At 43.6% G+C, this 12262-nt stretch overlaps 1 protein-coding gene across 1 annotated transcript in view; it reads right to left on the bottom strand.

Moving 5' to 3' along the window:
* Positions 1–2890: 2890 nt before the first annotated feature.
* kcnd1 (potassium voltage-gated channel, Shal-related subfamily, member 1) overlaps positions 2891–12262 on the bottom strand; it is a 77701-nt gene continuing 68329 nt past the window's right edge. The window contains exons 6-8 of the mRNA XM_030055401.1: positions 4834–4929; positions 3298–3548; positions 2891–3095 (exon numbers count right to left, since the gene is read on the bottom strand). Of these exons, the coding sequence (XP_029911261.1) occupies positions 2891–3095; positions 3298–3548; positions 4834–4929 (552 nt within the window). The remainder of the gene's footprint in view (positions 3096–3297; positions 3549–4833; positions 4930–12262) is intronic.

The raw sequence follows: 12262 nt of genomic DNA, 5'->3' as shown, positions 1-12262 counted from the left end.
CAGAGTTGGTGACAGTCTCAACCCCTGGAGGGAAGCGCTGTGCAGGTTTTCTGCTGCTGTCAAATCGCTACCTAACACACTGCTAGTGATCAGCGTAGGGTATGCTAAAACGCCGGCATGGTGCATTGGAGCCGATGATCTGTTGTCAGTGTCATCATCATCATCGTCATCATCATCATCGTCATCATCATCATCATCATCATCATCATCTTGATCATAATCAGCAAAGTTGACCAATGGAACAACCTCCCAAACACATGGTGTATTCCTTCCATAACATGTTAACAGAAACACCTCCTGCATGTTAAATGCCCACTCCTGCTTTGCTCCACATTCAAACCAGGCTGGTGTACCATCACTCGTCCTGGTGTCATAGCAACAGGAGGAGTTCTTTTACATCCTGAATGTAAAGGATCAATAACCATTCATACACAATCACTGTCGCCTGGGAGCTGAGGCTGATTCTGCTGTTGCACAGATTGGAAGTCGCTTTAGATGGGGGCAGACAGCTGAACGGCTAAAATGTTAACATAAAATTTGATCAGGTCTGTTGCCACTACTGCATCTTTAATCATGAAAAATATCGCAAGACGTGTTTTGTTATATAACGCGCTTCGGCAAGTGTCGAAAATGCCGTTCTTCTTCTTCAGAGTGCACGCCGTCGGTACCACGGTGGCTTCAGCGCTAACTGGGGATGCTGTTCCCTTTGCATTTAAATCTATTGCGGAATACTTGTTATGCGCTCTCTCTCTCTCTCTCGCTCTCTCGCTGTGAAAAGATTACATAACAAATTAATTTCTTAGTTGCTTTACATTTGTTCCCTGCAATAATTACTGTAGTTTTAAACACACACATAATTATTATTATTATTTCTGCTCATTTGTTGATGCTATTTTCCTGCTTGTTTGTAAGGTTGCATATTTTGAAAAGTAAAAAGCTTTCGATTCCCCTCTGGGCATTATTGTACTGACATACACTGAGCTATAGCCAGACCAGACTAGTCGATACCAGACCAGCGGATACCAAACCAGACCAGACAGCAGATATCACATTTGTCCAGGAGATACCAGACCAGAACACTCCAGACCACATTTCCCATTTTGACCCTGTTTTCTCCATAGTCCATTTTTATCCTGGTCTGAACTGTTTTGTTCTGTTCTGGCCTGGATCCACTCTAACATGGATTAAAAAACATCTGAATCTGGCTCTGCTTAGACCAGGACAGTTTCTCTTTAGCTTGGTGCAGGTCCGTGACGTTGCGTCCAGCTCATTGGAGTTGTTTGGTGTGGGACGATACCCGAGCTCAGCACCGTTCAGTTCGGTTCCTCTCAGTGTCGGCATCAGCAGATCCTTCATCCCTTTCTCTTTGTGAACGGATGGTTTTATAGTCAATCACATTTGTTCATGCAACCTGTCAGAGGACACTGACACCAAACCTTTGATGAAACAGTTGCAGGTGTTTGTCAGTCAAATATCAAGAACTGAACCCACAACCCAGGAGTTTCAAGTGCCTTTGATCACAGAAATCGTACCATCAGAAAAATCATCCACCCAAAATCAACATTATTCTCTACATTTCTTCCTCTTAGAAGAGTTCTCTCTCCCGTTCGCGATTCAAACAATGGATGTCCAATAATGAGTTTTACTGAACCACACGGGGTTCACTCAGATCCAAAGGATTCTGGATTCTTGTGAGGAACCAGGCTGCCATCCCATCGTAAGGAAGAAACAGCCCTGAAGGAGCGCGCCTGGTTGAAATGAAGCCAAAACACAACTCTGCACACATCTTTCTCCAAGCTGCCTGTTCCTATCTGCTAATCTGGCCTGGTATTACTGGCCTGCTGAATGTCCACTGTGTCCTTGAACAACCCTGCATCCATAGTAATCAAATAACTGAGGTACACGAAGGCATCAGTGGCTCCTGAAGCCGTTTGAAGGCTCCGATGAAGCCTGACTGTGCTTGGTTGCCTTCAGGTCCGTCTCTGTCTAGGCTTTTAAGTCTGTCGTCTTTGCTGTATATTTAGTTTGACCAGTCTGAACCAGTCTGAACCAGTCTGAACCAGTCTTCACGCCCTCAGATTCACTCCCAGCTTGTCTGGTAAGACTGAGACATTAGCTCGTCTTTCTTGCTCAGTCAATCCACGAGGTCTAGAATGAATTGAGGCTTAGAACACTTTCCTCTGCAGCCATTTCGCTCCCCTTCTGTAAAATGATATGTTTCACGGGGACGCAAATAAAAAAAATGGCCCAAATGAAACCAACCCCTTGGACGTCGGTTGCGGGCTGCTGAATATCACAGGGTACCGTCCATCATTTGTTGTAAATCTTTGTCCTGATACTGTTGTATCTTCTCCATCTTCTTCGTCCGATAGACCGACCCCTCCCTGCCCGGGGGTTTGTGCGATGGGGTCAAAAGGTCAGAACTGTGCAGGGATCAAGTGTTTGTTGGGATGGAAAGTGTCGGGGAAAGGGAGGAGGGGTAGTCATTCGGTGGGATACCCAGAAAGTCTTTAAACAAACAGGGTTTTCCAAAGTCACAGCCTTAAGTTTTGCCTCATCTCCCAGCTGCCACTGGCTTCAGTTTTACAGCATCCGATACTGACGTCCGCTCCGCGTCAGCTTTGTGTTTTCCGTTTGTCCGGCCTTCTGCTCCACCTCAACCCACCAGAACACAAAACGGCAGGAGGAAGTGAACGCAACCAGTGGTACTGAGGTATCCATCGGTCCTGTCTTTTCCCCAGATTCTTTGCTAGCAGCGCCCCGGGTTCAGGATCGAGGTTACGAGGGAAACTAAAGTTCAGAGTTGACGGAAAGGGTGGGTGTGGGGGCGGGGCGGGGCAGCAGGGCGGGGCGGGCGGGGGGGGGGCGGGTTGCGGTGCAGGGTCGGAGGTTATAAGGAGGAGATTTTGACGGTGTCGTGGGTGTAGGCGGTGGCCCGGGTGTTTCGCAGGATGCCGGGGATGGCGGGCGACGGGGGGAGGCTCTCGTCGGGCGTGTTGGCGGGCGGCGTGGGGATGCTGATGATGGCGGCGGTGAAATCTCGCTCTCCACAGTTCAGCTTCAGGTCGTCCGCCCGGGCATTCAGACTGGAACGACTGCAGGAGAGAGAGAGAAATGGACACAATGACACAAACTATAATCCTATCTATCTATCTATCTATCTATCAGTCTATCTATCTATCTATCTATCTATCTATCTATCTATCTAGCTATGTGTGTGCTTTCATTTGCGATGGGATGTTGGTGCTCTTGACATTCAGTGTGTGTGTGTGTGTGTGTGTGTGTGTGTGTGTTTACGTCTGCGGCGGGACGGTGGTGGTCTTGACGTGCAGGGTGTCCAGCTCCTGCACGCTGCCCCGGCTGACCGACACGGTGGAGTTGGCGAGGCGCATGGCGGCTCTCCTCTTGGCGCGGCGGGGGCAGCAGCCGGTGGAGTTGTTCTGCGCCCCCTGCTGGCTGGACAGGGAGGTGCTGCGGCTCGTCCTGAAGCCCACCGACTCGGTCATGCACACCTCGCTGTAGGTCAGCTCGTCGGTGAACTCGTGATTCTGCCAGGAGCCGAGGAGAGGATCAGAAAAACGCCGAAAACAACAGACTGACTCACAGATTTATAAAACTTATTTCACGTCAAGGCTGCCCACCCACAGCCTACGAGCTAAAATCTACTTTAAATAAATAAGGAAAATCCAAGAGTAAAATTAATATTTACCTCAGTTATGTATTTATATGTGTACCTTTTGGCTTATTTACCTTGAGCTCTAATAATTAGCCCGAGGGGGAATATTTATGGAGATTAAGGGACAGAGAAGGACTCGTACTGTACCCCTGTTTCTGACAGTGTGCACACCTCGCCGTTTATCACAGTAAAACAAATAGAGCTTTAGAGAGACGAGGAGAAAAGACAATAGAAAGCAACAGCCTTCACCACTTATGATCATATTTCAGTTCAGGAAAGAACCCTCTCTCTGATACAGGAACAAACGCACAAATACACAAATAGAGGAAAAACAGAAAATAAAAACAACGAATGAAATAATAGGGTTAAAAAGAAAAGTTACAAAGTAAAAGGAAGTAAAGTAAATAAAGCAAATAAGGTCAAATAACGTAAAATTAAAAAATTAAACAAATTACTGAGCCAAGCAAAACAAATTATTACAGTTGATAGAATTGGCTGTTTTAAAAACAAAACAAAACAAAAAAAAAAAACAACATTTTAACACTGAATATGAGACTAGTATGAGACTAGTTAAAATGAGTAAATTCACTGGATTTTGGTTTAATGCACAAGACAAAAGCAGATTAGAAAATTAGTAAAAAAAAAAAATAAAAAAAAAAATTACCAGGAACATTAGTAAAATTTTGGAGAAAATTTACAAGAAAATCGCCAGAAAATTAACACTAAAAAAAAAAAAACACTTCAAATGGGAAGTCTGCAGCTTAATGGAAGTCTTGAACATGGACAAATAAGTAAATAACTAAAAGGCCAAGGAAAATAAAAAGGAAAGGAAATTAGTGATAAATTACCAGGAACATTAGAAAAAAAAATAGAGGAAAATTTTGAGAAAATTGGAAGTAATTAATTAATTAATTAAAATGAAATGCAATGAAATGAAATAAAATAAAATGCAATAAATCCAGAAAATTAGCAAATAACACAAGCCAAAATATCTCTCGATGTAAGGGTGCCTGGGGGGGTCAAGTCACCTCAGATATGGGAACTGCAGTTTATTGGAAGAAAATGAAAAATTAAAAGTAGAACATGAAAAAAAGTGAAAGCGTGTGTGTGTGTGTGTGTGTGTGTGTGTGTAGCAGTAATAATGCGGTGAGGCTCACAGTGGTCTTCTCCAGGCAGTGCAGCAGGTGGTGGTGTTGGTGCTCAAACGCTGATCTGTTCTTCAGACACAGAGCCGTGCTGTCACTGTCCCGGTCCTGCGCACACACACACACACACACACACACACACACACACACACAGAGAGAGAGAGAGAGAGAGAGAGAGAGAGGGAGAGAGAGAGAGAGAGAGAACAAACAATTTAACACAAGAATTAAATCCATATTGACTTGTTAAAATGCCACAGATACATGAGGAAAACACATCAGGATTTATTTTATGTAGAAAAACTAAAAAAAAAAAAAAAAAAAAAGCCCCACATTGATCTTTGTTTGTTTGTTTTTTTTTTTTTTTATTAATTCTTCTCCTCCATTGGCTTTTACTGTTTAGTGTCTTTTTGTCTACATCGTTCCTTTACTCATTTCATGTCAGCGTTTTGGGATTTTGATCAGAAACATACTATATAAATAAAGTTATGATTAGTTAGAAAGTTATGAAGTTATTATTGTTGTTGTTATTTCTATTATTATAATTATTGTTGTTGTTATCAGCCTGTATTACTGCTGTAAAACAGAGGACTTGGTGAATCTTAGGGAGGGCTTTTATTTTGTAAGGACAGTCATCAGTAAGTGCTGCAGGGTGTTTTTAGTGACGTCTTTCACCTGGTTTTGTCTCGTGAGATCAAATGAAATCTGCACGAATCGAGAGACGTTTGAATGAAGGACAGATGAGAGGAGGGAGAGAATAAATCTCAGGTGAAAATAAAACCCAAAGTTGATTATTCTGTGCAGCAGCGAGGAGCCTGAAGGCATCCCCACCCCCACCTCTCTCTCTCCCTCTCTCTCTCTCTCTCTCTCTCTCTCTCTCTCTCTCATTGTGTTACACAAACAGGAAGTCTTATCTCGCTCTTCCTCTCCTCCTCTTCATCTCCTTATAGTTTCATATTTGCCTCCCCTCCCCCTCCTCCTCTTCCTCCTCCGCCCTCTCGTCTTTCTTTCCTCCATCCCCCTCTCCTCTCCTCCTCCCCCTTCCTTCCTCATGTCCTCTTTAATCTCATCATTCCTTTCCCTCCTCTTCTTCTCTTCTTTTTCATTCCAGCCTGCCTTCCTCCTCTTCCTCATTTCCCTCTTTTCACCTCCTTCTTTTCCTCCCTCCTGCTGCTCTCTCTCCTGCCTCTTTACATCCTCCTCTCCTCTTTTCTCTCCTCTTCCACCTCCTTTCTCCTCCTCTTCCTCTCCTCCTTTTTGTCTTTTATCTGCTCCTCCTCTTCCTTTAACTCCTTGTTTCCTTCCCTTTTGTTCTTCGTCTCCTCGTGCCTTTCTTTGCCTCCTCACCCCATCATACCTCCTCCTCCATCTCCTCATCCACCCCCCCTCCTCTTCATCATTTCCATATCCTCTGTTATCCGATGCCACATCTCTCGTTTCTCCTCTTCTCCCCCTCTTCCTGCTCCCTCCTTATCTTCATCCTCTTATTTTACACCTTTCTCCTGTTCCCAACCACATCACGTCTTCATTTCTCTCTCCTCCTCCTCCTCCTCTTCTTCTTCTCTTCCCTGCCTCCTTCTTCCCGATCCACTCTTCCTCCTCCTCCTCCTCCTCCTCCTCATTATTCATCCTTTAAATCCATCCCAACATTCATCCTCCTCTCCTCTTCAGCACTGAAGAGGGATTAAAACGAAACAATATTGTGTGTGTGTGTGTATGTGTGTGTGTGTGTGTGTGTGTGTGTGTGGCATCCCTCCATTCGCCACCTGAAGCTTAAACCCATTTACAGATAAAAAATGTAAAAGCCCAGCGAAGCCTTTATCCTTCAGCTGGAATAAAAAAAAGAAAAGAAAAACCGGGGATCGTCTCTCAGCTGAAAGATGAAAAAAAAAAAAAAAAAAAACATTTCTCCTCATTAATGTTCAAATTGGCCCAGACTTGATGAGAGCATTTACACACATTAATATCACATTTCTATTCACTGTAGTCATATGTTAACGAGCTGGCACATGGAAACATGCTTATAATAATTAGGCCGATATCACAGATATGAGGAGGCTGAACGTGTTGGCAGGGATGAGCTGGTTTTTCCTGCCAAAAAAAAAAAAAATCCCAGTTAAAATAACAGCAGATGATGCTGATGATGCTGTGGTGATGAAGGCTGCCAGTGATCAGGCCTATCAGTAATGTGTGTTTCTGTCACTGGTTTCCTTCTGAAGCAGGAGCTCGTCCTCTCTGGTCTCAGGTCTTCTTAAAACCCACCTCTTTTCTTCAGCTTTTGATACCTTGTAGGGTTTTTGATTTTATGATTTATGATTTTGTGTGTACATGTTTTTTTTTTTTAACCTGTGTGGGCAGTGCATTTTACATTATTTTATTTTATTCTATTTAAATTATTATTGTATTATTATTTTATTTTATTATTTTATTTTATTTTATTATTTTATGTTATTTTATTATATTATTATTATTATTATTTTATTTTATTTTATCTTATTTTATTTGATCTTATCTTATTTTATTGTGTTATCCTATTGTGTATTTTACCTTTTTATTCTGCTTCTATAGTGTTATCTTGTGGTGTTTAATCTTGTTGTGCAGCACTTTGGAAAACCTTGTGTTTGTTAAAATTGTGCTTTATAAATAAAGTGGATTGGATTGGATTGGTGTCCAAGCGGCTCAGCTGGCATTTCACTGTTTCTGCGTCTGGAGCTGCAGAGCCCATCCGTCATGATGTCCCCTTCCATGATCCTGACCCACTTCTAAAATATATATTTTAGTTGTCATTAGTCATGTTATTACTGCTCAAATTATTAGTATTACTCAGTCCTGTTACAGCTGACCCTTTATCTGGCCCCTGACTGGTCCCTGACTGACCAATCAGAGATTTATCTTCTGCGTAGCCACTCCCACCTATCTGAGGAGTCGGACAATAGAGCCTCCGCCTCCATTCACTACAATGGAATAAGCGTATTTTGCAGTTGCCTTGTAGCGATATTTGATTCATTCAAAGATTTTTTTTTTTCTGCTGGAAGAAAAATAGTTTAATCTTCACGGAGCTCCGAGCTGCACCACAGAGAAACCTGTTCCAGAACCTCTTGGCTGCTGAAGGCCATTTCAGTCCCGTTCAGATGGTTAAAAGGTGTGCTCGGAGTAAACCTGGGTAAAACAGTCTTTAGACTGGAGTGATTAAAATCTCCTGCTGCGATGAAGATGCTCTCAGGATGTTTAGCATTGTGCAGTTTGTCCACAGCTAGCTTAGCATCGGGGGAACACAGACTGCTGTGATGAAGACTGCCCGAAATCTCTCTCGGTAGATAAAAAGGTCTGCATTTGCTCATTAAAAACTCCAAATCTGTGCAACAGTGTCTCTTGATAACACCAGCTGTTGCTTACACAGACGCTCACAGCGCCCCCTCTTGTCTTCCTGGAGTCAGATATCCAATCAGCTCTGTATACGGTGCGGCCCGCTGGCTCCACGGCTCGGTCCGGGATGTTTTCACGCAGCAAGGTTTCTGTTAACACCGTGACACAGTCATCCATGTGGCGGTTGGATCTATCTGACATTTGTGAGCCATTTTTCCAGAAGTGGCCACAGATAGACTCTACAGGTCAGTCGGCTGATGTGTTTATATCCCGTTTTGGGAAATAACATGTTTTCTCCAGTCACTATACTGTACCAGAGATGTTCATTTTTACCACGACCAAGGTTAAAGTAAGAACTGACTCATTAAGTATCAATATGAGGCAACTGAAAATCTCGTTGTTTTCAATGGGAGTGGATGGAGAGGCGCTTCTCTGGTCGAGGCAGATGGCCGCCCACCCAGAGGTTTTTCTGTTAAAAGGGTTTTTTCCTCGCCCTGTGCTGCTCTTTGGGGAGATTTTGGTCCCTGGATTTGGCCGATATCTCATGGGTTTCTGGAAAGCGCCTTGAGAAAACTTTTGTTATGATTTGACGCTATCCAAATAAAATTGAGTTGAAATTGAAGTCAGTGCTGCAGGTCTCTCTGCTGTCTGAAGCTCATTATCAAGACAGTGATGGTGGCCTCCATAGGGGGCGCCGGCGAGCGTCCGCTCTGCTTGTCCCACACACAGGGCAGGGACACTGCTTCACCTCAGGGAGCTCAGATGGAGTCCTGATCTGCTCGGGAGCTTTCACTCCGTCTCCTTCCTTCTTACCTGGAGAATCCTCCATTAGAACAGCAGCCCACCAAGGTGAGACACACCTGGCTGTTAAAGGGGACGGGAGACGGCCTCTGATTGGTTCACTGCATGTTACGCCCAAAACACAGCCAGGATTAATGAGGAGACTCAGTCTGAGCCTTTAGGACCAGGATCCTGGAGCAGCTCAGTGTTCAAACAGCAGCAGAGACCTGGACCCTGAAGGAGCTGAAAAACTGAATCCTTTTCTTCTGTAACGTTCTCGGAGTGGAAACTGTACTGGAGAGTTTCTTCAGCATTTTGTGAGTCAAATTCAGTGACGACCCTGAGACTGTAAACAGTGGCACTGGGCTTTAAATAAACTGGAACAATCAGCAGCACCACAGCATGGAGGAGACAAACAGACTCTCAGAAGAGCAAAATCCCTGAGGAGAGGATGCAGTGGACGGCGGCGGCGGTTCAGTTTCAGCTCACATCAGTCAGGTCTCGTACGGAGAGTTGAATCTGAGTTACATGAGCTCATCAGATAATACCAGGCCTGAGAAAACCGTGTGTATGACCTGAACCAAGGGAAAGCTCATTTCCACAATATTAATGTAAACTTGTGAAAAGTGTTTCCATTTTCTGCTTTTGCTGCTCCACATTTCATTTCAATCTCATAGTTTTACTGTTTCAACATCAAAATACCTCTCAGAGGTTAATGCATCAATATTTAATAATATTTTAATGGACTGCTTTTACATTTTCACACTGAAATACATGACACTAAGAATGCTGCTGGACTTTTACTGAAGGAACATAAAAAAGCGGGACTTTTACTTTGAAAGAAGGATTTTTTTTTATTATGGTGCTGCTGCTTTTACTTAAAGGATTTTTTTCCATCACTGCTGGTTAGTAGATGTTCAGCGTGCAGAGGTGAGGTGTGCGCTGTATCTGACCTCTCACAGATGGAAAAGGCACAAAAAATTATAAAAAAAACATCCAAGTGTTGTTTGCTCTTCCTGTAAACGTGAAGTTGTGGCTGAAGCTGCACCGCCGGCGATGAGACTCTCTCACCGCCCGTCTCTCCGTCTCAATAAACACAGTTATTAAACATCCCAGAATACCAGCCGGCTCGGACAACGTCGAGGTTGCCATGGCAACTAAACACAGTGTTTAGAGGAGAGACAGGCAGCGGGTCAGAGCCTCCGACGCTTTAGATTACAGGTCAGGTTACAGTTTGAGTTTACAGCCTCATGGAAAAAAAAAAAAAAAAACATTAAATCATGTTTTTGTCCCATTGATTTCCAACGGAGCAGTAAACCATTAACCTGAGAACATTAAACATCTGAGCTGTCGGGGAATCAGAGTTCCATCAGAACCTCGAGCATGAAGGACCAAACCTCCTCGCTACGAAATGAGCAGTCAACCATTGATGTACAGTAGAGGAGAAAACCATTGATTTCTAATAGAGCGGTAAGTCATTGATTTATGGTGGAGAGGAAAACCACTGAGTTGTAACAGAGGAGTAAAGCACTTTAAAGCTGGGCCAATATACCATTTAATTCCAACAGAGTAATACCCCAGTGATCTGTAAGCAAGCATCTCACCAATCACTTCTACTAGAGGATTAAACTATTGACCGTGAATGGGAGAACGCACAGGTAAACCAATCGTGTGTAATGGAGTACCTATACATTGACTTTTAATGGAACATCAACTATTCATTTTTAATGGAAGAGAAAACCACTGAGTTGTAATGGAGCATTAAGCCGTTGAGTTCAAATGGTGAAGTAAACCACTGAATTAAACAGGAGCGGTAAACCGTTTAGTTCAAATGGAGCAGTACACCAACAAACTGAAAAAGCGCAGTACGCCATTGCATTAAAATGGAGCAGTAAACCATTGAGTTAAAATGGAGCAGTATGTCGCCAAATTAAAATGTAGCAGCAAACCACTGTATTCAAATGGAGCAGTATGCCATTGAATTCAAATGGAGCATTAACCTGTGGGCTGGTATTGAGGCCACTGGCTTGTAATGGAGCAGTGAAGGGTTGGACATCACACCATTGACTAATGGGACAGTTATCCATTGAGTTTAAATGGAGCAGCAAACCATTGGCTTAGTGTGACTTGGTGTTGAATCTCACACCACTGGAAGAGGTACCCACTGATTTGAAATGGAGCAGTAAAGCACTGATACACTGTGAGGAGATCCAGTTACCAGAGCAGGAAGTACCTTGTTACATTTCCTTGTGTAACTCAGTATCTTTTTGTGTACTTTTACTTTTTGAGTATTTTTTTAAAGTCAGTAATTTTGACTTTTCCTTCAGTCTGTTACTGCTTGAGTTTTGTCCTTCACTGCTTTTTAAATCAGATCCACTACAGAGAACAGACCGTGGTACCTTTCACAATAAAAGCTCAGTCAGCAAAGACAGGAAGAGGAACCTGCTTCTACTTTGTCGCTTAGAAAAACTGCAGCGAGGACCATTTAGACTCAACTGGTGAGAAACTGTGGAACGTGTGGACGATGAGAACCACGTAGACTCAACCATCACACGTTTCAGTGTAATGTCCCTTTAAAAGCATGCAGTGTGCAGCGTGTTCTCTGGAAAAGATCCCAGCTAACACAGTTACTGTTTGGAAAAAGGAGCTCAGTCACTTTTACTGCCAGGACATTTGACATGAGACACTTTGGACTTTTACTGCAGGACATTTTTACTGCACTACTTCTACTTCTACTGCAGTCACATACCAGCAGAGGAGCAGTACTTCTACTTCTACTGCAGTCACATACCAGCAGAGGAACAGTACTTCTACTGGAGGAGCAGTTTGTAGTACTCTTTCCATCACTGGTAGTTACTGAGCCTCAACCCATTGACCTCTAATGGAGCAGTAAACCATTGATTTCCAGTGGATCATTGGAGCATTAAGTGATCATCACACTGCTGACTTCTAACTGACTTTCTCCTTCTACCCTTTGGTTTTGTGACGTTTAAAAGAGGACTGATCGTCTCTCTCTCTCTGTCTCTCTCTCTGTCTCTCTCTCTCTCTCTCTCTCTCTCCCCCTCTCTCTCCCTCTCTCCCTCCCTCCCTGTCGTATCGTTTGTCGGTGTAATAGCAGCAGCAGTCCTGGGCTCGGCTGTCTAATGGAGCTGAACCGTTTCCAGTGTTTCGTTGCCAAGTTGCTGTTGGGAAAAAGAAGCTCTGATGGACTTCTGATTGGTTCAAATCCAAACCACTGAGCCAGCAGATCCTCGTCCGTCTGTCTGCCTGTCTCTCTCTCTCTCTCCCTCTCTCTCTC

The sequence above is a fragment of the Myripristis murdjan genome, chromosome 7, assembly GCF_902150065.1.
Source record: "Myripristis murdjan chromosome 7, fMyrMur1.1, whole genome shotgun sequence".
NCBI classification, from domain to species: Eukaryota; Metazoa; Chordata; class Actinopteri; order Holocentriformes; family Holocentridae; genus Myripristis; species Myripristis murdjan.
The sequence above is the reverse complement of the archived record's forward strand: the minus strand, read 5'-3'. Positions and strand labels throughout refer to the sequence as shown.